Source organism: Giraffa tippelskirchi, chromosome 1 (genome assembly GCF_054371585.1).
Source record: "Giraffa tippelskirchi isolate mGirTip1 chromosome 1, T2T-mGirTip1v1.2.pri, whole genome shotgun sequence".
NCBI classification, from domain to species: domain Eukaryota; kingdom Metazoa; phylum Chordata; class Mammalia; order Artiodactyla; family Giraffidae; genus Giraffa; species Giraffa tippelskirchi.
The window spans coordinates 225,925,184-225,951,635 of NC_137275.1; the positions used below are offsets into that span (position 1 = coordinate 225,925,184).

The 26,452-nt window shown below is 59.4% G+C and overlaps 1 protein-coding gene across 5 annotated transcripts in view; it reads left to right on the forward strand.

Annotated features, from left to right (window-relative positions):
* Positions 1-12,983: 12,983 nt before the first annotated feature.
* PXDN (peroxidasin) overlaps positions 12,984-26,452 on the forward strand; it is a 63,916-nt gene continuing 50,447 nt past the window's right edge. For 3 of the 5 annotated variants that reach the window (XR_014078721.1, XR_014078720.1, XM_081576230.1), the window contains exon 1: positions 12,984-13,339. Coding sequence is in view for 2 of the 5 variants with exons in the window: in XM_081576230.1 (XP_081432356.1) it covers positions 12,999-13,339 (341 nt within the window). In the remaining 3 variants the exon portion in view is untranslated. The remainder of the gene's footprint in view (positions 13,340-26,452) is intronic. The other 2 variants (XR_014078722.1, XM_081576251.1) reach the window with 1 other exon arrangement.

Consider the following 26,452-nt stretch of genomic DNA (forward strand, 5'->3'; position numbering starts at 1 on the left):
CAGGGTCCCTCTAGTGAGCATGGGGTGACCCGGGGCCTCTGGTCTGAAACCGCCCTCCTGATGGATCTTGCCAGGCACGTACCCACAGGGCAGGCTGGGACCACAGTTCTCTCACCTCACCACGTTTCCCCCCGGGTCACCCCACGCTCCTCACCACGCGCCCCCATGGTCACCCCACGCTCCTCACCACGCGCCCCCCGGGTCACCCCACGCTCCTCACCACGCGCCCCCCATGGTCACCCCACAGTCCTCACCGCGCGCCCCCCGTGGTCACCCCACAGTCCTCACCGCGCGCCCCCCGTGGTCACCCCACAGTCCTCACCGCGCGCCCCCCGGGTCACCCCACAGTCCTCACCACGCGCCCCCATGGTCACCCCACAGTCCTCACCGCGCGCCCCCCCGGGTCAGCCCACGCTCCTCACCACGGGCCCCCCATGGTCACCCCACGCTCCTCACCACGTGTCCCCCGGGTCACCCCACGCTCCTCACCACGCGCCCCCATGGTCACCCCACAGTCCTCACCACGGGCCCCCCATGGTCACCCCATGCTCCTCACCACGGGCCCCCCGGGTCACCCCACAGTCCTCACCACGCGCCCCCCCATGGTCACCCCACAGTCCTCACCACGTGCCCCCGGGTCACCCCACAGTCCTCACCACGGGCCCCCCATGGTCACCCCATGCTCCTCACCACGGGCCCCCCATGGTCACCCCACAGTCCTCACCACGTGTCCCCGGGTCACCCCACAGTCCTCACCACGGGCCCCCCATGGTCACCCCACGCTCCTCACCACGGGCCCCCCATGGTCACCCCACAGTCCTCACCACGCGCCCCCCCATGGTCACCCCACAGTCCTCACCACGGGCCCCCCGGGTCACCCCACAGTCCTCACCACGTGCCCCCCATGGTCACCCCACGCTCCTCACCACGTGCCCCCCACCCCAGGCAGTGAGGAGGCCTGGATGGTGCAGATGCTCTGTGGACCCACGACTCCACTGGCAGCTCCCCTCTGCACCCAAAGCAGCCTCCCGCCTCCTCCTGGAAGCCCTGTCACCAGGAAGGAAGGGGGGATGTCCCTCCCCTGGACCCTGTCTCCAGGAGCAGCAGAAGCCCTCAGTGAGCACGGAGCATCTCGGCTCCCAGGAGCCTGGTCCCTGGGGCTCTCTCTGCGGCAGGAGGCCCGGTGGGATCAGGGTCCCCGGACGGTCCGCTCCCTCCACGCTCAGCTCCAGCGCTGCGGACCTTTCAGCAGAGCAGAGCAGCACGGGAGAGCCCTGGGCCCAAGGCAAGTTATAAAGCTCACTTCAGTTCCAGTGGCTCAGTCGTGTCCGACTCTGCGACCCCATAAACCGCAGTACACCAGGCCTCCCTGTCCATCACCAACTCCTGGAGTCCACCCAAACCCAGGTCCACTGAGTCGGTGATGCCATCAAACTATCTCATCCTCTGTCATCACCTTCTCCTCCCGCCCTCAATCTTTCCCAGCATCAGGGTCTTTTCAAATGAGTCAGCTCTTTGCATCAGGTGGCCAAAGTATTAGAGTTTCAGCTTCAGTATCAGTCCTTCCAATGAACACCCAGGACTCATCTTCTTTAGGATGGGCTGGTTGGATCTCCTTGCAGTCCAAGGGACTCTCAAGAGTCTTCTCCAACACCACAGTTCAAAAGCATCAATTCTTCAGCGCTCAGCTTTCTTTATAGTCCAACTCTCACATCCATACATGACCACTGGAAAAACCATAGCCTTGACTAGATGGACCTTTGTTGACAAAGTAATGGCTCTGCTTTTTAATATGCTGTCTAGGTTGGTCATAAGTTTCCTTCCAAGGAGTAAGCATCTTTTAATTTCATGGCTGCAATCACCATCTGCAGTGATTTTGGAGCCCCCCAAAAATAAAGTCAGCCAGTGTTTCCACTGTTTCCCCATCTATTTGCCATGAAGTGATGGGACTGGATGCCATGATTTTAGTTTTCTGAATGTTGAGCTTTAAGCCAACTTTTTCACTCTCCTCTTTCACTTTCATCAAGAGGCTCTTTAGTTCTTCTTCACTTTCCACCATAAGGGTGGTAGACTATGCCAAAGCCTTTGACTGTGTGGATCACAATAAACTGTGGAAAATTCTGAAGGAGATGGGAATACCAGACCACCTGAGCTGCCTCTTGAGAAACCTGTATGCGGGTCAGGAAGCAACAGTTAGAACTGGACATGGAACAACAGACTTGTTCTAAATAGGAAAAGGAGTACATCAAGGCTGTATATTGTCACCCTGCTTATTTAACTTCTATGCAGAGTACATCATGAGAAACGCTGGGCTGGAAGAAGCACAAGCTGGAATCAAGACTGCCGGGAGAAATATCAATAACCTCAGATATGCATATGACACCCCCCGTATGGCAGAAAGTTAAAAGGTACATCGAGGAAAACAAACGTTATTCTTTGTCTTCTTCTTTTACATTTGCACAGCTTTAGATCTAGAAGTTTCTTCACAAAAACCTTCACACAAATTCTCTCCAAGTGATCAGATTAGGAGCCTTGTCTCCTTCTGTGTGTGGCTCGTCCCTCCCACCCCAGCTCTCCTGGGATGCAGTCGACGTGTTAACGTGTGTAACGTGTGTGAGGTGTGCGGTGTGCCAGCGGGACAGCTGCACTCTGAGTTGTCACGTCCCGCACCCGTCCCCTCACACAGACACAGCACAAAGGGCCAGAAAGAGCAACAATCCTTTCTTTCCTCTGAGATGAGAACTCTTGCGACCCACGGTCCTCAGGCCCTACAGCAGCTTGAGCTTTGCTCGCGGCTCTGGGGCTATCCCAGCCCCATTTCCCCTGTAACTGGCGGTTTGCACCTTCCCCCCACCACCTGGGTCAGGAAGATCTGCTGGAGAAGGGATGGGCTCCCCACTCCAGGATTCCTGGGCTTCCCTGGTGGCTCAGCTGGGAAAGAATCCCCCTGCAATGCAGGACACCTGGGTTCAATCCCTGGGTTGGGAAGGTCCCCTGAAAAAAGAAAAGGCTACCCACTCCAGTATTCTGGCCTGGAGAACTCCATGGACTGTACAGTCCATGGGGTGGCAAAGAGTCAGACACGACTGAGCGACTTTGACTTTCACCAAAATGCCCACAAAGTTATTGGTTACTGTACAAGCTGAACGAAATGTAAAAACAGCATGAAGATCAACTCCCACCAGAATCAATGCAGATAAGGCAAGCCTGCCTGATGTGATGAAGCCAACACACCCCAGCTCTTGGGGGCTCCTTTTTCATGTCCAATGCAGCATCCGGTGCCGGGACCTCTCAGCTGGTCCTAAGGAACCCTGGCTCGTGTCCGGCCAAATGCTGCCATCTCCTCTTTACCTTTATGTTTTTCTCTTTATCTCCTCTTTATCAACTTAGAGTCATTTCCATACTCTGATCTCAGCCTCAGTTCTTAATTTTCTTCTGACTTCTTTTCTTTTCCTTATCTACATGTTTGCTTTTTCTTCGTATGTAATATAAATACTCCTTAAGTTGCCTCAAAATGTTTTTTTGAGTAAGGAAAGATTTTTGAGTTGAGCTTGGACATGGGAAAAGATTTGGGATAAATGACAATCCAGTTGATTTTTTCTTTTTTTTTTTTTTTCCAGTTTAACAGAATTAGTTTCCTGATTATAAAGGAGCAAGAAGGTAATAGATTATCTGAGAAGGTAATAGATTATCAACAGGAGGATCTAGAAAATAAGAAGTTAAAGTTGACGAACAATTAATCAATCAATCTAAGAAAAAAATGGAAAACTTTATTTGAGCCAGATTCAAGGATTATGACCTGAAGAGCACTTAGGAAAGCCCTGAGAACTGTTTCACCCACTAGAAATCAAGGCACAGCCATGCACGTTTTTGAGACAGAGGGCTGTACATCAGAGTAACAGTACATAGTCAGATCCAACATCATCACTGCAGTGGTTCACGTGACCTCTTCTGAGATTAACGACAAGTGCTGTCGATAGAGAGCTGTCTTGCTGATGCTGGCAGAAGGCCGCTCTTTAGTTGAGCGGGTATTCCTGCCGACGTGGCGGTCTGCCTAATGCGGGGGGGAGGCCAGAGGGCAGAGAAGGCTTCTCATGCTTCAGTTCCCCGCGTCTAGTCATAAACATGAGCTTTATTTCACATCAACAGTCACAGGTGTTACTGCTCCCGTACTGCCGGTGCCGAGCCCCGCGTGTCCCCCTGAAACCCCCTCCCCCGCGTGTCCCCCTGAAACCCCCTCCCCCGCGTGTCCCCCTGAAACCCCCTCCCCCGCCAGCCTTGTGCTCTACCTGCTGCCGCACGGATGGGGCCGGACGGATGGGGCCGGACCGGCTGTTTAACTAGAAGCAACCAGGCTTCCTGCTCCCGCCTTGCGTCTCCAGGGCTAGAGGAGCTGGAATTCTGCAGTTCACTTGTGCTGGGAATCCTGTCTTATCATTTGCTGTACTGCCAAAAATATTTCTGGGAATCCAGTGAAGTGTTGATTCAAAAATGTTCTTAAATACTTTCGACTTATCTGATAAAAGCTTGAAAGATTAGCTCATGGGCACATTTTTGAATTCTTTCTTTCCTGCAGAACAAGCGGGAGAATCCCTTTCACTTTCCAGAATGAGAGCATGTCTCCTGAGTCTGGATCTGAATCTCGGCCTGTCTCATCCTTGATCCACGGACGGGCTCGGTGTCTTAGCTCCTCCCCACCCACCTGAGGCTGCTTCTCCCCCGGAGTCTGGTCCTGCCTCGGGCCGGGGTCCTCCACGTGCTACTGAACTGATTTGTGGGGACCCCGCTCAGGCCCTGGCCAGGCCACAGCTCCCTGCCTTGGCAGGAGACATTCCTTTTCCATTCAGGCTAGAGTAGCCAAAACCAAAGTCGAGATCAACACAGCACAAGCTTTATTCAGTGGCCAAAGAACGGAGAAGCAGGAACCAAGTTCACAGACCAATTCTCGCCCAACCTGGAGAGGGCGGTTTAATTCTCAAGAGTGGAGAGGAGGGCCGAGGCTGACGACAGGGAGGTATCGGGGCTTTGCCGAGGGGGCGGACTGCCACCCCGTTTCATCTTTTTCCGGTGCCGCTGGGAGGTTTGTCATCTAGCATCTAAAGTAGTAAAACCAGTTTCGAATGCGACTCGGGCTCTGCTGGAGGTGGGATTTGTCACCATCGTGGTCCCAGCTGGATTTGTTCCGTTGGTTTGTGGCTTCGACTCTTTATCTCTGGACACTTTAGTTCAGAGTTTTACATTCACTCCTGCCGAAGGTGAGGGTTTCCAGGTTCTGAGCAAAGACCTGAAGCAGCTCTGGCAACACGAACTTTGTCCTTGGCAGCTCACCCCCCCAGCGCCAGACGGGGCTTGCAGGGCTGTCAGTGAAAAATGCCACTGCGTATCAGCCTCTGCAGGTGGCACCAGTAGTGAAGCACCCACCTTGCCAATGCAGGAAGATGCCCTGGAGGAGGCATGGCAACATGCTCCAGTGTTCTTGTGGAGAATCCCATGGACAGAGGAGCCTGGTGGGCTACAGTCCATGGGGTCGCAGAGTCAGGCACGACTGAGCAACTAACACGAACATGAGTAGACCAACAATGCTGCAGCCACCCAGCCACCACAGCTGCCCTGGAAAGTGTGTCCTGGGGGGACTCAGAGTGGAGGCAAAGGGGCTGCAACCACCCCAAGGGCAGAGGGGCTCAGGGGCTCAGAGAAAGCCCAGGACACTGGCCCCACAGGTAGCTGAGATGCACATCAAAGGAGTGAAGTCTGTGAGCCCAGAATTCTGCATCTTCCCATTCACAGAAAGGGCTAAACTCACTAACCTGAGATGTTTGGTTTTCCGTAATTAATAGTATCTTTTGATGTTCTGACCACCTGGTCTTTTGTAGATCCTGGCTCCTCCCTCACATCTTCAGAGCTCTCCCTGAGAGCCATCTGAGAGACTCACTCCCAGCAAGTCCTCAGCAAGCCAGCCCAGCAAAGCATCACTCTCAGCCACCCTGAGGGCTCCCTCGGGGCTCACCACTGGGGTGCAAGGGCAGCTTTAGTGGCCAGCTGTCTGCAACATTGTTTACTGATATGGCAGAAATGCTTTTTTCATTCACAAGGGAAATCTCTGTTTGTAAGGGGGTCTCCTGTCTGAGCCAGGGGAGAAGGATGATACCAAATCACCAGAGATTTAAGTCTGCACGACAACCGTATCTGTATGTTTATCATGTGGAGTCCCCTGCCCACAACTGGTTTCCACACGCTCTTTCTCAGGCTTCACTGAAGACGGTGAAAGTGTTAGTCGCTCAGTTGTGTTTGACTCTTTGCGACCCCACGGACTGTAGCCCACCTGGCTCCTCTGTCCATGGAGTTCTCCAGGCTAGAATACTGGAGTGGGTTGCCATTCCCTCCTCCAGGAGATCTTCCCAACCCAAGGATTGAACCCAAGTCTCTGGCATTGCAGGTAGATTCTTTACCGTCTGAGCCACCTGGGAAGCCCGGCGGAAGACGGTCCTTAGACCTGAATTCCAAGGCTCCTCTCTGAGGTGCTCCCTGCCTGGTGCCTCCCCTGTGCTCAGGAGGTGCACCCGTGCGTAAACTTTCGATTTCCTCTTGCTAATAAGTCATATTGCAAGGAGCCCCCCAGCTGACAACCCAGGAGTGAAAACGGGCAGGACCCTGTGGGGCCCTCTCGGGTACGAAACCTTTCTGCGTTCCCCCATTTCTTCCTGGAAAAAGGCTTCAGCCTCCCAGACTTTCTCTTTGCTCCCAAGCGCAGGTTCCAGCAGTTGCCAATCAGGGAAGGGAGGCACTGTTAGGAAACAAAGGTGCAGCCTTGGCGGGGGCAGAGTCCTGTTCCCCAGGACTCACAGCACTGGACACGCAGCACAGCTGCAGGGACTGAGCCCCCCCCACCCCCGGAGGACGGACCGTAGGCTGAGCCCAGGAGCCGGGGCGCTGCCCTGATCTCTACATGCCCTGCAGTCCCCGCTGCACATCCTGCCTGTAAACCTGCCCCGTGATGCCCACTGCGGAGCCGGGGTCTTCTGAGGAGAGCCGCCCACTGCTCCGGCTCAGCCCTGCGGTAAGCTTCCCTCTGCTCCAGGCTCGGCTGTTCCCGTTGGCCCGGCCTCACATCGGGCGCAGAGCCTTCAGCCGGAGGGCAGCGGGAGGTCACAAGCAGGCCCATCCTGGGAGCCCAGGAAAGCGGTGTTGAAGGGACAGCAGGGAAGCTCTGACTCATTTGAAAAGACCCTGATGCTGGGAAAGACTGACGGCAGGAAGAGAAGGGGACGCCAGAGAATGAGATGGTTGGATGGCATCACCGACTCAATGGACATGAGTTTGGGTAAACTCTGGGAGATGCTGAGGGACACAGAGGCCTGGCGCGCTGCAGTCCATGGGGTCCCAAAGAGTCGGACAGGACTGAGCGACTGAACTGACAGGAAAGTTCTACTCTCAGCCCAGCTCCTCACAGCAGACGCTGACCCTGCTGAGCTCCGCTAAGATTTTTCTCAAGGAGCCCCGAAGGCCGGCTAACTCAGGAAATGCTGGTGGACACCTTGCTCAGGGGTCTGCGGGCGTCCGGGTCTGGGCCCCCCAGCCACCAATGGTCCAGCAGGAGCTCTTCCACCACCCCCGCCCTGTGCCCACATGTGACATTACTTCTGGAACATTCTTCAGGTGACTGGAGTTCCACTCAGTGCAGCGGAGGGGGCTGAGGCCGCACCTGCTGCTGGGCGCAGTCAGTGACTCCGGACATAGCCCTCTGGAGTCTGTGCTGGGACAGTCCCAGGTCAGGGAGCGCGCGGTGGAGCCAGAGGCTGAGCCCGCCTGCAGAAGACAACGACTTCCCATTTCCCGTTTCTTCCAGATGTCTGTCTCGGGCCTTCCCACACGTGTGTGCACCTTCTTCACAGCCCTCTTGGCGGTCCCTCGGGACCTGAGCGCGCCCCTCCAGCCGTGACCCCCTGGACCCGGGCCTGTCATTCAGCCCCCAGGGAGGGGTCGGGCCTGCAGCCAGTAGACCATGAGCGAGAGTGGGCAGCGCGTGCTCAGACAGTCTAAGCGGAAGGTCCCCGCCTCCATGGTCTCCGGGAGGGTTGTCTGTGAGCCATCGCCTCGGGGCTCAAAGCCGTGGAGGGCAGAAGCGGGGTCCCTGCCCCTGGCACTTCCAAAGGCCGGTCTGTGAAATGGGCTGACTCCAGGCGGGGAGGCAGGAGAGAAGGCGCGGAAGTCAGGCGGGGGTTGGGATAATGTGCACGGGAGTCCCGGGAGAAACACACGGGCCCCACCCCGTGAGACAGAGCGTGAGCACCTTCACGGGGAGAGAGCACGCAGGCCTCGAGGGGGCCTTTGTAAGAGAGCCGGTCTTGGAGGCGGGTGGGAGGGAGGCAGCTTGTGACAGTTTGTCTGGGTGCGGTCCTGTGACACCTGCCGTCCTGGGCGGCGAAACCCTTGGGGAGGGGCCCCCGGATGGCAGGGCTCCTGCTGGAGGACCTGTCTGGGTGGTGGTGGGGGAGCAGACCACAGCACCCCGAAACATTCCCCCTTGGCGGGTGGATCATTCGGGGCGAGGGCAGCCGGGACCCGGCAGGCTCATCTCCAGCCTACCTCACTCAGCCCCGGGTGCCGGCGGGGTTGCGGGCACGAGCATCTCAGGAGAACACGGGAGACCTGGAGGACACAGCCCCGGGGACCCCGGACTCCAGGGCCAGGCCCACGGCCGCCCGACGGTCACCCCCACAGCTACACGGGCCCAGCTCTGAAGGGGCGGTTGGAGCCCCAGGGCCGAGCCCACTGGGCTGCGTCCATCTCAGCCTAAAACGACCCTAAGTGGGTGTATTTAGTCATCTGCTCCGACTCAGCAGACATGAGTTTGAGCGGACTCCAGGAGACGGTGGCGGACAGGGCAGCCTGGTGTACTGCAGTCCACGGGGTCAGACACAACTTAGTGACTGAACAACAACTCCTTTTCTTAAATTTAAGACAAGAGGCTCTAGCTGACGTAAGGACAGCAGCTTCTCGACAAGTGGGTGCAGGAAAGGGAGCTGTGTGGGGTACAGTAAACACGGGCACTTGTTAACTGGGAGGGCTGTAACTGGGACAAGCTGACCTCAGGCCCATTTTGCTGAGAAGCCGTCTTCTAGTTCAGGACAATGAAAGGGCACCATGTGCAGGGGGCTTTGCTCGCATTCCTGGGGCGGGGGTTTCAGACGGCCCGGAAGCGGGGACGGTGGCCCAGCGCGGCCGACCTCCTTGTCTGGGGGGAAGCCCAGAGCACAGGCGTGCAGGCCAGCGGGTCTGCCTGTGCCCGTGGGTCCTCCACAGACAGCCCTGCACTCTGGAGGCTCGGGCTTATCTGCAGATGGTTCTAGAGCCCAGAGCCCTGCCTGTGCCTGGGACGGAGCCACACCTAACCCGGGACGACCCCGCCGCCCTTCACCCCTGCTGTGAACCAGACCCTGGTCCTGGTCCTCCCCTTCCTTCAGCGCGGGCAGCCTGAGGCGGGTGGGCTGGGGACTGGGCCCCGGGCTCATCACCACCCCGCCTGGCTGTCTGTCCAGCACTCAGTCCTGCCTGGAGCTCAGGGCGTGACCTGCTCTGGAAAGGGGCCGCTGCACCGTGGCCAGCGTCAGGGGAGGGCATCCAGGGCCCTCAGCCAGGGTGTCCCTGTGAGGACAGTGAGATGGGGATGAGGACAGAGCAGGGGAAGCCCTCCTGGAGATGGGCCACGGCCGGCTGGCATGTATGGCCCCGCTGGCAGGACCAGAGGCTGCAGAGAGGCGGGGAGAAGCGAACCTTGCCCCCTGGCCTCCAGGACTGTGGGGTCAGCCTTCTGTTGGCCACTGTGCACCCGTGACGCCCCGGAGCACCTCCCCTGGAGCACCTACCCTGGAGCACCTCCCAGGAGCACCTCCACGCCTGCCCCACGGGCAGCCAGCGAGTAGGAGGGTGCCGGGCAGGAAGATGCCAGTGAGGCCCTGGAGGGGGGGCAGTCTCAGGCACAGCCAGGTCCTCCAGGGCTGACTCACCGTCTGGGAATGGCCCCCCGGCCTCCAGACCTGGGCCCACCCAGGCCCGGGAAGCCTCCCCGCCAGGAGGACTCTCGTCCCCGGCGGCCGGCTCCCACACCTCTCGCTGGGTCCTCAGCACTGCCTGTGAGTGTGAGACAGCCTTCTTCCGTTACAGACGGGAGCCCGGGGCTCAGAGAGGGCGAGACGGCCACCAGAAGTCACAGAGCTGGGGAGGCCGCTGCCCAGTCTGTCTTGTTCCAAACCCCATGCTCTGGGGGTGGGGGGTGGGTGGAGAGTTGGCCACTGAGCAGGGAGAAACTGACCGTCAGTCATCTCTGCCAGCTCGGGGCCATGGCTGCAGGCGGCGTCTGGAGGGCCCGGCATCCCCAGGAGTGTGGCCCCTGCGGCTCTAGTGAGTCTCCAGAGAAGGCCAGCAGGCACCAGCCGGGGACAGGCCAGGCACAGTGACCTGCAGGAGGGGGCCCCCACCACCAGCCAGCTCAGTAGGTGAGGTTCTGGCTCAGTGCCTGGCAGGGGTGATGCTGAGTCAGCATCCCCTCCTTTCCCACCATGAGTGACGAGGCCTGGACAAGCTACGCTCTTCACTGAGCACTGGGTTTTGCATTTGCAAACTGGGGATACTCACATCTCTTCGGATGTCTCTGAGCTTAGTTAGATACTGAAGTACATGGACAGCAGTCACATGCGGGCCTGGCCTGGAGCCGGCACTCAGACAGCGGGAGGGTGGGCGTCCCGTCCTCCCGGCCGCGTGAGACGCGGCAGAGCTCAGAGGTGCTGCTCACCGAGCACAGAGCATCCCCGGGGTCCCGGTCTCTCTTAATGCGCGTCTAAGCCAGCAGCACATCACACAGGAAGGAGTGTCTGCTGTAGGACAGATAACAGGATGGGGGGCAGATGACAAGGTCGGGAGGTGGTCCGTGGAAATGTGAATAGTCACGTGGGCTTGGGCAACAGAAAACCCAGGAGGCTTTGATGGCCACGGTGAACCGGGAGAAGGTCAAGATAAAGAGGTCCCTCTTAAAAAAAAAAAAAGCCGGTCAAGATCCGGAGGTGTGAGGCCTCCCTGGGCCTCTAGAGGGCGGACGTGGGATACACGGCCCAGGAGGTGCAGACGCAGAGACAGCCCAGTAGGTGAGAGTGTCCCTGCTGGACGGGGACAAGGGGAGGCTGAGAGGATGGGGGGACGGGGGGGGGGTGGAGGTCACGAAGCCCCTCCTGCAGGTTGGGCACTGCTGGAGCACGTTCTAGAGCCAGGCCAGGAGGCTGCTGAGGTCATGAGGCAGAATCTCTTCTCCAGGAAACCTCAGTAGTTCCTACTCTAAAGACCTTAGAGGCTCCCCCACGTTATGGAGGGAGCGCCTCTTTGCCCAGGCTCACTGCTGTCAATCTCATCTACAGAACACCTTCAGCACAACACTTAAGATTCGCGTTTGACCGGAACACTGGGGGTGACAGCCCAGCCTGATGGACATGTATGGGCCACAGCTGGTGCTGAGCTGGACCGAGAGGCCAAGGACGGGCGCTGCAGGGACGCCTGCTCCCCGGGGTGGTTGGAAGGTGGCCTTTACCGCCGAAGCCTAAGCGGCCCGGAGACTTTTGGCTTGGGGAGGGGCGGCAAGGTCAAAGCCGCAGCACATTCTCTGCCCGCTGCAGGGAGGGGGCCCGGCAGGCCCAGGCGGGGTCCTAGCGGGAGTCCGGGGCGAGGGGCAGGGCCAGGACTGCTGGTGGTTATGGCAGGGAGGATGGAAGAGCAGAAACTGACCGAGACACAAGGAACAACTGGAATCCACAGGGACTTTCAACTCGCAACAGGTGGGTGAGGACCTCAGGGGCGACCGCTGGGCTGGAGGGTCTGAGGGAACATTTTAGAGGGTCTCATCAGAGATCCAGAAGAAAACAGGGCGAGTGAGGTTTGGGGTTTCTGACCCAAGTTTGAAATTCGCGCAGAGCAATCAGACAGGGTTTGGAAAGGAGTGTGGAGCCCCAGGGGGACTCGTGACTGTGAGCACGCAGGCCCCTGGCTGGCGTGTCCGAGCCCCTGCAGACTGGGAAGGCTGCTCCCAGTGGTTCCAGGACGCCAGCTTCCGGGGGGCCAGGGCCAGCCCCCAGCTCAGCTCCCCCAGAGTCAGGCCCTGGGGACCACGGAGGGGCGGCAGTCTGCTGACACAGGCAGGTGCTTGTCGCCCCAGCCCCACGGCAGCCTGGGGAGACCACCTCTCTGCCAGTGGTCAGACTGGCCATGAGACAGTGGGAGTCGGAACAGGCTCCTCTCCGACGCTGGGACTTGGTGACCCTGCGGCTTTGAACTGGACCTCCTCAGCTGTGACTGGACCCTCAGGAGTCAGGTGTTAGAAAAGAGGGGCTCGGCCCAGGGCCCCCCACCCCCGCCGTGTCTTCTGGGAGCTCCAGCAAGGCCCCCTGGGGAGGCCAGTGGTCCTCCCAGCCATGGCCCCAAGGGAGGAAACTACAGGGCACTGAGCGTCCACTTAGGCCGACCCCGCACACGGACCTCTCCCCTGGGGTCCGCAGAGCACAGGCCAGGGCTGGGGCTGGCGCGGGGGCGCTTCACAGGCCTCGTGGGCCCAGGCAGGGAGGCCGACCCCTGGCTCTGATCCTGCAGCGACTTGTCTGGGGGCAGGTCTCGCAGAGACAGCCAGACAGAAACAGAGAGACGGAGAGAGACGCGGTGGAGGAGGGGGCGAGAGAAAGGCAGAGAGAGGAGAGAGCGCGAAAGCGCTTGGCATCCTGCCTGGAACCTGCGGAGCACTCGAAAAGTGTTTTCTGAAACAACAAAAGCTCCTATTGCACACGTGTGGCAACGGCCGCTAGGCGAGGCCCCAGACCCGGAGCGCGGACCTGGGACGGGACCCCTGGGGCCCAACCTGTCCTCCGCAGCCGGGGCCGCCCCGCCGCCGCGCTCCGGGCGGGAGGTCCTCGCCCCGCCCCGGCCCTCGGGGAGGCGGGGGCGGGAAGGGCGGAGCCGCGCGCATGTGCACAGCTGGCGCCCCCCGCCCCCGGCGCACAGCTGGGACGCGGGCCGCGCCTGGGCGGCGGGCGGGCGCAGTCCGGAGCCGGCGGTGGACGCGCCGGGCCCTCGCCGTCGGTCCGCGCGCCCGAGCTCCCAGCGCCCCGCGGGTCATGGCCGCGCGCGCCGCGCGCCCCTGCCTGCTGGCTCTCGCGCTCTGCTCGTTCTGGGGGGCGCTGGCCGAGGTCGCCCCCAGGCCGAGCAACGGGTGTCCGAGCCGCTGCCTGTGCTTCCGCACCACGGTGCGCTGCATGCATCTGCTGCTGGAGGCCGTGCCCGCCGTGGCGCCGCAGACCTCCATCCTGTGAGTGCGGCGGGGCGCGGGCGCCGGGGGCAGGGCCCCGGGAACCTGGGCGCGCCGGGCGTAGGGGGACCCGGTCGTGCGGCGGGGCGCGGAGCGCCGGGGGCAGGGCTCCGGGAATCTGGGCGCGCCGGGCGGCCGGGGATCGTGCGGCGGGGCCTTTGTCCTCCGTGGCCGGACGGGGGGCGGACCTGAGCGCAGCGCGCGCCGCCTCCGGAGCCGCCTTTGTTTGGAGCTCGCAGTCCCCGCGGGCCGGGGGAGTCGTCGGGGCGCCGGGGAAAGCCCCCCGCCCCGCCGTCCCTGCTGCTCGCCCCCTCCTCCCCCGCCCCGCTCGGGCCCCCTCCTCCCGGAGCCCGGCGCCCCCCTCTCCTGCGTTCCTTTCCCTTCCCCCTCGCCTCGGACTCGGCGATCTCCCCTCCTGCCCGGGGCGCCGTACCCCCGTCCCGGCTCCGGGGGCCCTTCTGGCGCCCCCTCTCTGACCCGCGTCCGGCGGGGCGCGGAGAGCCTCCGGCTCGGGCCCCGGTCGGCGCACGGCTCTCTCGGGCTCCCCTGCGCCGCGTTCCGGGAGGGGCCGCGGTCCGAGTGCGGGAAGGCGCGGGCGGAGCCGGGGTGCGAGCCGGGACCGTCCCCGCCCTCGTCTCCAGCCGGGGCGCCGCGGCGGGGCCATGGGGACCCGGCGCTCCAGTTGGCACCGCGCGCCCACCCCCGCGCTCCCCTGGGGATCCCGCCCTCGATGCCGCCGAGTTGCCGGAGGCCTGTTCGGATTCGCCCCCGATTAGAAAGTTTCAAACTCCGAAAAGGCAGTCCGCGATCCAGGCGCCGACTGCACTCGGCGGCCCGCAGCCGCCCTTCTGGATGCCAAAAATAGTTTCCACTCTTCTCTGAGCCCGAGTGCTTCTGGCACCGCCGAAGCGCCTGCAAAAGTTGTAAAGTTTGGGGTGAACTATTCAGGAAGTGGGCGGTCAATGTTCTTTTAAAACCAAGTAGGCGGACTGTCCTCGTGGTCGCCCTCCTGCCGGCCCTTCCTCGGGGTCCGCGGTGGGACTCACCCCCGGCCTGGAAGCCCTTTCCCCGGCCGCTCCCCCGGCCGCCCTCCGAGGACCCGGCCGACGCAGCCCGGCGCGCAGGAGGCGTCGCCGCAGGCCGGCTGCGGGGTTTCTGGAGGCCGTGGTTTAACTCTTCGGTGAGTCAGTGGGGAAAACGCGGACCCTGAAGCCGTTTTTCACGTCTCGCCAGACTCTGATACATGTACTGTGTTTTGCTCTCACGTCTTAATTGCTTTTTAAAAAGGACAGTATTTTAAAATATGACTGTGATAGCGCCAAAAGGGGCCCACCAATCTCCTGCAGGCGGTGAGCTTCTCCACAGAACCTCCCGGAGTTTCATAAAACAGCCGAGAGTGGGCGGGGGGTGGGGGGGGCAACTTAAAGGGTGACCCTGGCGAGAATTCCAGAAATCCTTCTTTTCCCCTGTGCTCTCAGAGATGCTGAGAAACGACCTCGCGTGGTCTCGTGGGTCCTGTGAGGAGATGGGGGTGCTGAGCTTGTCAGGTCCCTGAGAACCGGGGGGGTTGTCGTGGTGCGCGAGTGGAGTGGCTCAGTAGTGCCCCACTCTCTGCCACCCCACGGACTGGAGCCCACCAGGCTCCTCCATCCACGGGGTTTTCCAGGCAAGAGTACTGAAGTGGGTTGCCAATTCCTTCCATCTTCCTGACCCAGGGATTGAACCCAGGTCTCCCACATTGCAGGCAGACGTTTTACTCTCTGAGCCACCAGGGAATCCTAAATTGGGCTTCCCTGGTGGCTCAGCTGGTAAAAAATTTACCCACAATGTGGGAGACCTGGGTTTTATCCCTGGGTTGGGAAGATCCCCTGGAGAAGGGAAAGGCTGCCCACTCCGGTATTCTGGCCTGGAGAATTGCGGTGTGAACACACACCTGTCTTACAGCTGTGTAGACAGCAGGCACCTGGGGAGGAGGCTCCCATCGGCGCCAGTGTAGACCTGGGACGGGGTAGAACTGAGTCCTCTGTGAGGGGTTCCACTGGGGGTCCGGGGCTGGGACCCCAGAGGGAGACAGTGCTGGTGGTGGGGCCTCACGGAGGAGCCGGTCCCGGCAGGAAGGCCCGCTGGGGAGGGGTGTTGCTCTGGGGTCTGGGGTCCAGTCTGGAGCCTTCTTGGGGGGCTGCTCGCTGGGACGCGGTGACGTCACCGGCTCCGCCCGTGCAGAGGCAGCCCGTGTTCACGCTGAGCTCCTCTCCCAGGGCTCTGCTCTCCCGCAGCTGCTGTTCTTTTCCATCCAAAGTATGATCTGGGAGCAATCAGGGACTGAGAGGATGTGAGGGTAAGGGAAGACTTTGGCCCCGGAGTCTGTTGGTCGGTCCAGCCATCACTTCACCCCTTTGGTTTCAGGACTCTCCCCTCCTCCGTCCCCTCGGACCCTGAGAAAGCCTGCATGGGAATCTCCAGGAGCATCAGAGTTGTCCCCCATCATGGTATCTCAGGGGTGTGCCCACGTGGGGCCTGAGAGAGGATCCTTCTGCTTCGTGGTCGGGGCTTAGAAATCCTGGTCTGAGAGCAGGCCCTGGTCCAAAGCATGTGCTTCTAGTTTGACCCGGAAGGTAGAAGCGGGGTCCTGGCCTCTCCGCCGTCTGGGGTCCCTGCGCTCTGGCGTTGCAGCGTTTCGGAGCCCTTCAGCCTCAGGTGTCGTACGCTCAGCTCAACTGTTGTAAAATTAAGTGTTTTAACTTTTGGGTATTTTACTCTGCTCAGCACGGCAGTAGAAGTTTGTCATGGTGGGGATTAAACAGCTGGCAATAAAACACGCACGGGGGCATCCTTACTCTGCCCGCTTTGTCCTCCCCTTGGCCCGGGCCTTTGGGGGGGTTTCTTTCTATACCTGCTGCCTCATGAGTTACCCTCTGCCCCTCAACCCCCTTCTGATCTTTCCTTGTCGCCTTGTCTGTGAGGTCGTGGGAACTACCCCCATCCCACAGTCTAGGCCACTCCAAAGCCACCGTCCACGTGACAGGAAGCCCTGGTGTCGGAGGGAGCCTGGGGACGAGGGCTGGAGTGTGGCCTGACCCACAGCAGGCAGGGGGCTGGTGAGAGCGCCTCCCCGGGGTCGGGCCGCCTGCCAAACAGCTGGCCCCACATCCGCCCCCTTCTGATGACCTCTGTGTTTGGCCCCGAGCTGCGTTCCAGCCCCCACCTCGCGGGGTCCCTGGTCCACGGGGGCACCACGGAGGGAGGCCCCGCGGCCCTGTGATGAGGGTGACCGCTCAGGTGCACCTAGCCAGGGGGATGGCAGGAGGCCGGCCCTGGACGCCATCACCTCTGCTGGCCTGGGCCGGGGACGCCCGTCATCTGCGCCTTCTCCACACTTGGAGAAGGTCCTGGTGTGGTCCCCGTCATGGGTCGGGCCCCTGCCTTCCTGTTGGCCCCGCACTGGACCTGGCTGATGGGAGAAACTAATTTCTCACTAGCTCCTCTGTGCAGGGTGGTGAGGTCTCTCCCAACAGGTGGGGGGAGGGAGGGCGTGTCCCACCAGCTCAGGAGGGGCCTGGGGTCTCCAGCAGGGAACTGCTCCCCTGCCCTGTCTTCCTGAGGCTCGGGGCGCTCCCCCTCTGTCTGCTGACCTGAGGATGCACTTGGCCCCGGGCCAGGCGGGCCTCCCCTCCCCTCCCCCGGGGGGTGGGTGATGGACCCCGTCAGCAGATGTGAGCAGCCGTGACTGGGGCCCGCGGTCCCTGCAGGACACCCTTGGGAGCCGGACCGTGACTGTAGCCTGAGGCCCGCCTGCTGGGGTGAAGTCAGAGCCTTTATCAATGCAACTCAAATGCGTTTCAAAAGCAGGAACAGGAGCATTTGTTTAAGTACCTGCATGCTGGTGGTTTCTTTTTCCAAAATGGTGGCGGACCAAGTACCTCCTCCCACCGCTAACAGCTCTGCGGTATCGGGAGCCCTCAGCTCTGTGAGTGCCCAGCCTGCTGTGGGCAGACAGGAGACCTCGGGCACTGAGGAAGCTTCCAGAGGGCCCAGACATCGCCAGTCGGGAGCAGGACCTGGGTCCCTGCTCAGCTGGGACACAACTTGACTTTGCGCCTTGGGAAGCTGCAGCAGGCAGGCCGTAGGAAGACCCCCTCCTTCGTGTCGCTAGTGAGTCAGGAAATAGTTGTAAAAAAACAGCCCCGCACAGGCCGCTGATCCTGGAGCCAGAGGCGGCTCTGGCCTAGTCCAGGTTCCAGACGCCAGGACTTGGGGCTTCTTCCGCCCCATGCACTCCTGGCCCCCCGCTCCATCCTGTGACTCAGCCGCTCTGCCTGGCGACGCCCGGGCCTCTTCCCCGACGGCCTCAGTGCAGGGGACGAGCCTCGCTCAGAAGCAGGGGCCTGGGGACTGTGCAAACACACGCGTGTGTGACCCCCTGGACCCCCGCGGTGGCAGGTGGGGGCCCAAGGAGGCTCTGCTCCGCCCAGCGACGCCAGGGCTGGAGGGTGGGTTCCCTGCCCGGGGAACGCGGGCCTCTTACTCAAGAGCCTCTGCGCCCACGTTCCAGGTGACAAGCACAAGTGTCAGCAGAACAAACACAGGATCCCCGTCTCCGGAGCTGCTTCTCATCAGGTTGAAAAACTGGGTGAAAGTTGGAAGGCCCTCGCCCACATGCTAATTCCTGCTGGCCGGGTGGGCTCTTCCGGGGCACCGTTCACAGGAAGACGCCGCGGTGGACGCCGTGGTGAAGGCCTGGGGGCCTCGGCCCGGGCAGAGCCAGCAGGCCACCCCCAGCTCGAGCCAGGACTGGTCGCCGCTCTCCTTCCCCCGTGTGCTCCCGGGGAGGCGCTGGGGGCGTCCAGTGCCTGGCATGCCAGGTCTCCCAACTCAGCATCCAGGCTTAAAGAGCGTTTCAGTCGTGATAGTTTCATATACTTTAGAGTACACAAGAAAAGGCAGTTTGTTTACCGATGCAGTTTGGGGTGAATTCAATCTGAAAGCAGTGAGACCTCACTGAATCTGATGCTTAAGCAGTCACTCTGGACTTACCATGTGTTACTGTGTGTCTCTGGGGGCTGACCGCTCCCTGGGATCCCCCTTGGACTTGAACTGGTAACTGCATAACGTGTGTCGCCTGTCAGCAGGTGAGAGAATGCTTTTCATGTTTAAAACCGCATCATCGCTAACTTATGACCTTTCTGAATTCCTAAGTCCAGGGATTCATGTTTTCTTTTATTGTTGTTGTTCAGTTGCTCAGTCGTGTCCGACTCTTTGTGACCCCATGAACCGCAGCACGCCAGGCTTCCCTGTCCATCACCGACTCCCAGAGTTTACTCAAACTCAAGTCCATTGAGTCAGTGATGCCATCCAACCGTCTCATCCTCTGTCGCCCCCTTCTCCCCTTGCCTTCAGTCTTTCCCAGCATCAGGGTCTTTTCCAGTGAGTCGGATTTTTGCATCAGGCGGCCAAATATTGGAGCTTCAGCTTCAGCATTAGTCCTTCTAATGAATATTCAGGGTTGATTTGCTTTAGGATTGATTGGTTTGATCTCTTTGCTGTTCAAGGGACTCTCAAGAGTCTTCTCCAATGCCACAGTTGGAAAACAATTCTTCAGCACTCAGCTTTTTTTATGATCCAACTCTCACATCCATACATGACTACTGGAAAAACCATGGCTCTACGAACCTTTGTTGGCAAAGTGTGTTTTCTTTATTTGGAGTTAATTCTGAAAGACAGAGATCACACTTGTCTGTCTCTTGGTCAGAGAACACAGGCAAACCCTGAGGTGGCCAGCCCAACAATTACTCACGGGACTGAATCAAAACCGGCAAGAAGTCTAGGTAAGAATGTGTCCGTTGTTACAGGACTTCATTCTCGGCTCCCCTTCCTGGCTCGGACACAGGGTCAGTTAACCCTGCAAATTTGATTAGTTCCTTTATTCTGGACACTGTTGCCTTTTCCTCTTGCTTTTCAGCTCCCTCAGGGGTAGGGAGGAGGAGATGCTGACCTGAAGAACTTTCCCCGAAGATCCTGGGTGGACACTGTGTCCCCAGGCTCTCCTTGCCCTTGCCTGGTGTCCTTCAGACGCCTGTGTTGAGGGGGGCTTGTCCCGATCTGGTGGCCGCCGGGTGACCAGCTCTGTAAGGAGAGGGGTGGCGTCTGGATGCCCAGCCCTGGGGGAGCCTGGACCAGGTTGGGGGTGGGTGGGAACAGCCTGCTGTCCCACTGCCTGCGGAGCTGGAGGCGCACAGGCAGCCCTCTGGCTCACTGGTCAGGCCGGCGGTGGAAGCTTAGCCAGTGACGACGGCCCGCTTTCTGACCTTTGTCTGGGTGAAGGGAAAAGCCTCCTGGAGATCTGGTCGGCAGGAAGGCAGGCGCTCGTGCTGGGGGTGTGCACTCGTGAGTGTGCGTGTCGGCGCTGTGCAGCCGTCGCCACGATCGGAATAACGTGCCTCCGCACCCCCCGCGTCCCCCAGGCAGCCGGTGCCCTGCGTTCTGCCTCGCTGGACATGCCTGCGTCTGTTCACCAGGGACTCGGGGCTTTGTTTTCCTCTCCTGGAATGTCTTTGTCTGGTTTGCATATCGCAGAGGGAGTGCAGGGCGCTGCCTCCTGTCCGGCTCTGGGGAGAGCTCGGGTGGACGGGCTCAGCGGTGCTTAAACGTCTGGTCCTGCTTCCCCGGGAAGCCCCCAGCTGCGCTCGCCGTGGCTTTGTGGGGTTTTAAACTGTGACTTCAGATTCTTCAGTAAACACAGGCCTGTCAGGGCCGTGCCTTCCCCGCTGAGCCTGGGGAGCGGGGAGCTTGGCCACGTCACACGGAAAAGTTGGCCCTTGTTATCCTCTCCACACCGAGGGTCTATAGGGATCAGGTCTCTCGTTCCCAAAGTCAGAAATGTGTTTTTTAATCTGTTGTGTTTTTTTTCCTGATCAGTCTGCCTAGAGGTTTTTCAGTTTCATTGATCTTTGCCAAAACCCAGCCTTTGGATTCACTGACTTTTCTTTGGATTTTCTGTTCTCTGTGCTGCTCTCTGCTCTGGTTTTACCATCTGCGCGCTTGAAGCCCAGGGTTCCTGGTGTCTGTCCGTGGAGCTCGCTGTCCTGTCTGCGTCCAGGTTCTCCCCAGACACGCGCACCTCCTCTCTCGCGCAGCCGTGGGGCAGTTCTGGGCTCGCCTGCTCTGTTCACCCCGTCGGGACCCTGTCCGTTGCTGACCGACACGCGGTATCTTGACAATAGTTGTTTCATGTATTTTGTCAGCTTTTTGGCTGTTTCAGACGGAGAGTAAGTCTGGGCCCTGTTCGCCCACCTTTTTCAGAAGGCCCCAGTTTTTTTCGTAATTTTGTAGAAACTTCACTTAATTTTTCCGTAGCTGCGTCTTACAAAGCAAGTAATCAGATGATGCATTCACAGGCCCGAGTCTAGATTTTATAAAACTGAGAATTGCTCAGCCCTGCTGCCCCCATCTGCCTGTGGAGTGCTGTCGTGCTGGGCGGGGCCTCCAGCCGGGAGGGTGATGAGCAGGCGCAGGATCTCGGGGGATTAAACCAAAGCAGCTGCTGCCTCCCTCACACAGCATCGGGGAGGATGCTCCGACGTCACTGGAGACTCAGCTCCAGCCCAGGGTCAGCAGACCCCGCCTGTGGACAGTGGCCTGGGGTATTCATCCACCCATCTAACTAGAAAGGCACACTCACATAGTTTTGACTCAGCAATACCTGGATTCCTGTGCTCTACCAGTGACCCAGGACCCAGGCCCGTCCACCCCAAATCTCTGGCTCTCTAGGCTGAGCAGGAGGACGGGGGTGGGCGGGGGAAACAGGTGATGAAGGTGAGGGGCCAGGGCTCTGACTGCCCTTGGGACTCATCATGGGGCCCACGTTGCCCGGCGGGCGCTGGGTGCCCTCTGCACCTGGTGGGCATCTGGGGCTGCTGCTCAGGGCCTCTGCCCAGGACGGGACCCCGTGTTTGGGGCATCTCCCGGTTCCCTCGAGCCTGGGCTGGAGGGTGGTTTCTGGCCACTGCCCTGGCTGTGTTCTCTTCTCCGGGCACTGTGCCTCACGGGGGGCCCTGGCCCCCCACTGGGAACAGAGAGGCTGCTGTCCATGTCCTCGGTCGGCCAATGCTTCCTGCTCTGTCCCCCTTGGCTTAGACCCTGCTGTGGGCTGCAATGGACGCCATCACGGGTTACATCACGCCAGGCTTTCCTGTCCTTCACCATCTCCCAGAGTTTGCTTAAATTCGTATCCACTGAGTTGGTGATGCCATCCAACCATCCCATCCTCTGTCACCCCCTTCTCCTCCTGCCCTCAAACTTTCCCAGCATCAGGGTCTTTTCCAGTGAGTCAGATCTTCGCATCAGGTGGTTAAAAGCTCGAATCTCCTTCTGACAAGGGTTTTGTCCATCTCTGAGGTGCCCTGTGTAATTACCGTGACAGGTGGTGAACAGCCCCAGTGTTGTGATCACGGCTGGATTGCTTGGAAGCCAAGTGCTGGACTCAGGGTTTCCTCCCAGGATGAGGCAGCGGGTTGGTGTGAGTCCTGGGTAGTTCCAGGAGCGACGGGAGAGGTGGTGAGGGGCTGACGGGGGGAAACGGGGCGTTCCCCATCCTCAGGGTGGATCCTCCGCGTCTGGGCACCAGGAGTCAGCCGCGTTTCTGAGGTTCTTGCCCAGGATGTCAGTGGCATCTCCTGCCACCAGGTGCCAGTCTGCCGGTGCACCCTGCCTGCTGCCTGGAGGCGCCCCTCCCCTGCCACAGCTGTGTGCGAGGGGTCGGTGTTGTTGCAAGCTTGCTGGCCGCCTTCTCAGGGCCTGCTGTCCTTGCGAGTGGAGGGTGGCTGGAGGCACAGCGGTTACCCCGGGTTGGGGGTACCCTGTCTCCCCAGGAGGTGGCAACAAGAGTTGAGAAAGCGCCCTCACCCATCCTGTTTACTTTTCCTTTACTGGGTGCTTTTAAATATTTTTGTGTAAGCTGTACATGTTCACGGTAGAAAAATGTGAACATACAGACAGAAACACCAAAATAAGTGATTCACATTTCTATTATTGGAGGGAAGTGTAAGCCTGTTGGGCTTCCTTCAGATACACAATCAGTCGTGTGAGTGTACATGGACAGGAAGTCACGGGGGTGTCTGTGCGTCTGTCCACATCTGCAGCTCTGTCCGTCCATCCACCAGCTGTGTTCTGTGGATCATCTGTCGTCTGTGCATCTATGGACCTGTGTCTCTGTCTGCATGCTGTCTGTCTCTCCATCTGCGTATTAGTCTCTGTATCTGCTCACCTACCTGTTCATTGCCGACATCAGATGGGGATCTGTGTCCAGCTCTCCACGCCCACTGCATGCAGTGGCCCTATGTCTGCAGTAATTAGAGGTCTGACCATCCTTGTTAATGACCACACAGTATTTATTTTTTGTAATTGCCAACTTTATTGAATCAAATTCTTTCTGTGGGTCATTTCATTGTTTCCACTCTTCTGCTGCTGCACACCTACCTCAGAAGGCCTCTGTGCGCCTCGTGGGTTATCTCCCTGCTGACTTTGGGGCGCGTGTGTGATTGATGACTCAGGGGCGCATGTGTAACTGATGACCCGGGGGCGCGTGTGTAACTGATGACCCGGGGGCGCGTGTGTAATTGATGACTCGGGGGCGCGTGTGTAATTGATGACTCGGGGGCGCGTGTGTAAATGATGACTCGGGGGCGCGTGTGTAGTTGATGACTCGGGGGCGCGTGTGTAATTGATGACTCGGGGGCGCGTGTGTAAATGATGACTCGGGGGCGCGTGTGTAAATGATGACTCTGGGGCGCGTGTGTAATTGATGACTCGGGGGCGCGTGTGTAAATGATGACTCGGGGGCGCGTGTGTAATTGATGACTCGGGGGCGCGTGTGTAATTGATGACTCGGGGGCGCGTGTGTAAATGATGACTCGGGGGCGCGTGTGTAATTGGTGACTCGGGGGCGCGTGTGTAAATGGTGACTGGGGGCGCGTGTGTAAATGGTGACTTGGGGGCGCGTGTGTAATTGATGACTCGGGGGCGCGTGTGTAATTGATGACTCGGGGGCGCGTGTGTAAATGATGACTCGGGGGCGCGTGTGTAATTGATGACTCGGGGGCGCGTGTGTAATTGATGACTCGGGGGCGCGTGTGTAAATGATGACTCGGGGGCGCGTGTGTAATCTGATGACTCGGGGGCGCGTGTGTAATTGATGACTCGGGGGCTCGTGTGTAATTGTTGACCTGGGGGCGCGTGTGTAATTGATGACTTGGGAGCTCGCGTGTAACCTGCTCGGTCTGCGGCAGGGACAGGTCTGCGTGTTATGGGCCTCTCCTGCTCCAGCTCCTCCCTGGACACAGTCCGTGTTTCCGCGAGGACAGGTGTCCCCTGTTTGCACCACAACTCAGCTCCCACTGAACCAACGAGCTTACGCCAGGCCGAGCACGTGTCTGTGGAGGGAGGCGGTTCCTGTGGCACCTGGCGGGGAGCCTGGTCTCCAGGTGCCCCTCACACTGACCTTGGAGATGCGGTCTGCAAACGTGTATCTCCTTGCTCGTAGCCGTGCTTTGACGACCGTCACTGGTTCTCTCTCCGGAGGCTTTGGTCTCAGCACTTAGCACATCCTGAGACCCGCGGCCTTCCCTGGGCTCCCACGCAGCCCTGTCTCATGTTGGGTCTCGACTGCCCCTGACTGTGGCCCGTCTCCTGTGGGGTCTGAGGTCTCTGGCCTGAGGTTGGGCGTTCCTGCTGGGCTGTTGGTCACCTCACGGCTCTGAGGTGTGCGGCGGGAGGAGCTGGGAGAGTTTAAGGTTGATTCTCGTCATTCTTGGCATTGTGGGAGTTAGCCACCAAGGACACCTTGCTCCAGCAGATGCAGGGTCAGGGTCCAGCCAGGCCCTGGTCACAGCGTAGTCGCCACTTGACCCGTGGTCTCGTGAGCTGCTTTTTACAGGCGCCTGTTCAGCATCTGTCATTGACTCGTCAGCACGGATGGGGCTCAGGACAGAGCACACAACTCGTGCCTGGAGGAGGCTTATCCCCCACACGGCGTTTCTCCATGACCGAATGTCCTTCAGTGCTACGACGGGGGAGGTTTTAAACAGCAGAGTCACCATCAAAGGGCACAAAAATGCAAACAACATGGCATCAGACAGACCCTGAAAAACACACGAGCTCACATGTCTCACCTCTGAGCTCCCTGACGACAGAGATACCGCGAGGACCGGTGGACGCACAGGTGGACTTCAGCAAGTGGAGACCTTCTCGAGGCAGGAGTCTGGGGACGACGGGCACACGGTGTCCTCTGTGCTCCAAGTGGAGGCGCCGTGACCTCAGGGCCTGGGGACGTGCTGCCCGCCTGGCAAAGTCCCCCTCGCTCCTCCAGGCTCTAGGGGTCAGGGTGTCAGGGCTTATGTGGTCGGTTAGGAACAGCCAGTATAGCAGGACGCCTGCAGTCTCCGCCTGATCCTCTCAGGGGAGAAAGTATCTTACCTTTGAGGTTCCATCAAGTTCAGAGTCGCTAGATTTAATTCTTCTCTGAGACATGCCAGGAGGACCTTTCAGGGTGGAGGTATTCCAGGCCAGGTGCTAGGTGTGGAAGTGGACACGGCTGCCTTCGGTTTGGTCTCCTGGGCAGGGAGAGGGAGCTAGAAGAGCCACAGTTTTAATGACGGAGGCCGAGTTTAGGGGGACTGACCCACGCCCGGGGCATGGACAGCCTGGTGGCCTTGCAGGACGTGGCCTGTGGGCGTGGCCTGTGGTCACGGCCTTGGACGTGGCCCGTGGACTGGCCCGCGGGGACGTGGCCTATGTGTGTGGCTGGACCCTGCGGGCACTTCTCCCAGCTTTCCGCGTGTGCGCTCTCTGGAAGGCAGGTCCCCACCTGCTCGGGGGGTGGAGACCGGGCATCCTGGGCGTGGAGAAGGGGATGCACATACATATCCTGACACAGCCTGTGCTGTCAATGGCTCTGCGGGGAGAGCCATTGTCCTCGCACACCTGGGTTCATTTCCCTGCAGACGGGAAGGTGACTGTGCCTGGGGGGTTCTGGGGAGGGAGCTGGGATGATGGGGCTTGGGCAGGGCTGGCCAGTTATCATGGGCCCCGCCTTTAATTGGAGCAGACACGTGTGATGCAGACAGGAGGTGCTGCTAGGTTAGTTTTCTGTGCGTTTTACACAAGCAGCTTTCTCTGAGGGGTCAAACCCAAATGTTTAAGAAGCACCTTCAGCCCCCTGTGAGGCAGGAGCCAGAAGGTGCCTCTCCCGGTCCCGGGACCAGGAAGCCCTCTATGAATGTGAGTTCCTGCGCTTCCTCACTTTCCTAAAATGCCTTTTCTGCACAGCTCTGATGTATTTGTTGAGAAGTAAGGACATGAACTGTGGTGTTGGAGAAGACTCTTGAGAGTCCCTCGGACTGCAAGGAGATCCAACCAGTCCATCCTAAAGGAGATCAGCCCTGGGTGTTCATTGGAAGGACTGATGTTGAAGCTGAAACTCCAATACTTTGGCCACCTCATGGGAAGAGTTGACTCATTGGAAAAGACCCTAATGCTGGGGGGTTGGGGGCAGGAGGAGAAGGAGACGACAGAGGATGAGATGGCTGGATGGCATCATTGACTCGACGGACATGAGTTTGGGTGGACTCGGGGAGTTGGTGATGGACAGGGAGGCCCGGCGTGCTGCGATTCATGGGGTCGCAAACAGTCGGACACGACTGAGCGACTGAACTGAACTGAACTGAAGGACATGAATGAAAATTCAAAGTTACTCTAAACGAAAGCCTGTGGTTGGTAGAGATGGGAGGATTTTGCCTCTGCACTGTTTGGATTGCTATTTTCCCTTTTCGCGGGAAAAAGGGGGACCAGCACAGTCCTTGGGCTGGAGACATCTTTATGCAGAAAGAGACAGGACTGATGCAGGAGAGTGAGCCTTCCCCCCCAGGAACACAGACTGCCTTATCTGCAATGCTTGTGAATTTATGCTTCTCTTCCTGGTTGCAGCTTCCTTTAGGGGAAGAGCCCGGATTAGACTTGTCACTTCCTGCAGTGAACAGTATTTCTAAAAATCCAGCTGAGCAACACTAAACTTTTAAAAATAGCAGTTAAAGTGGATGCAGTTAGTCATCATTGTTACTT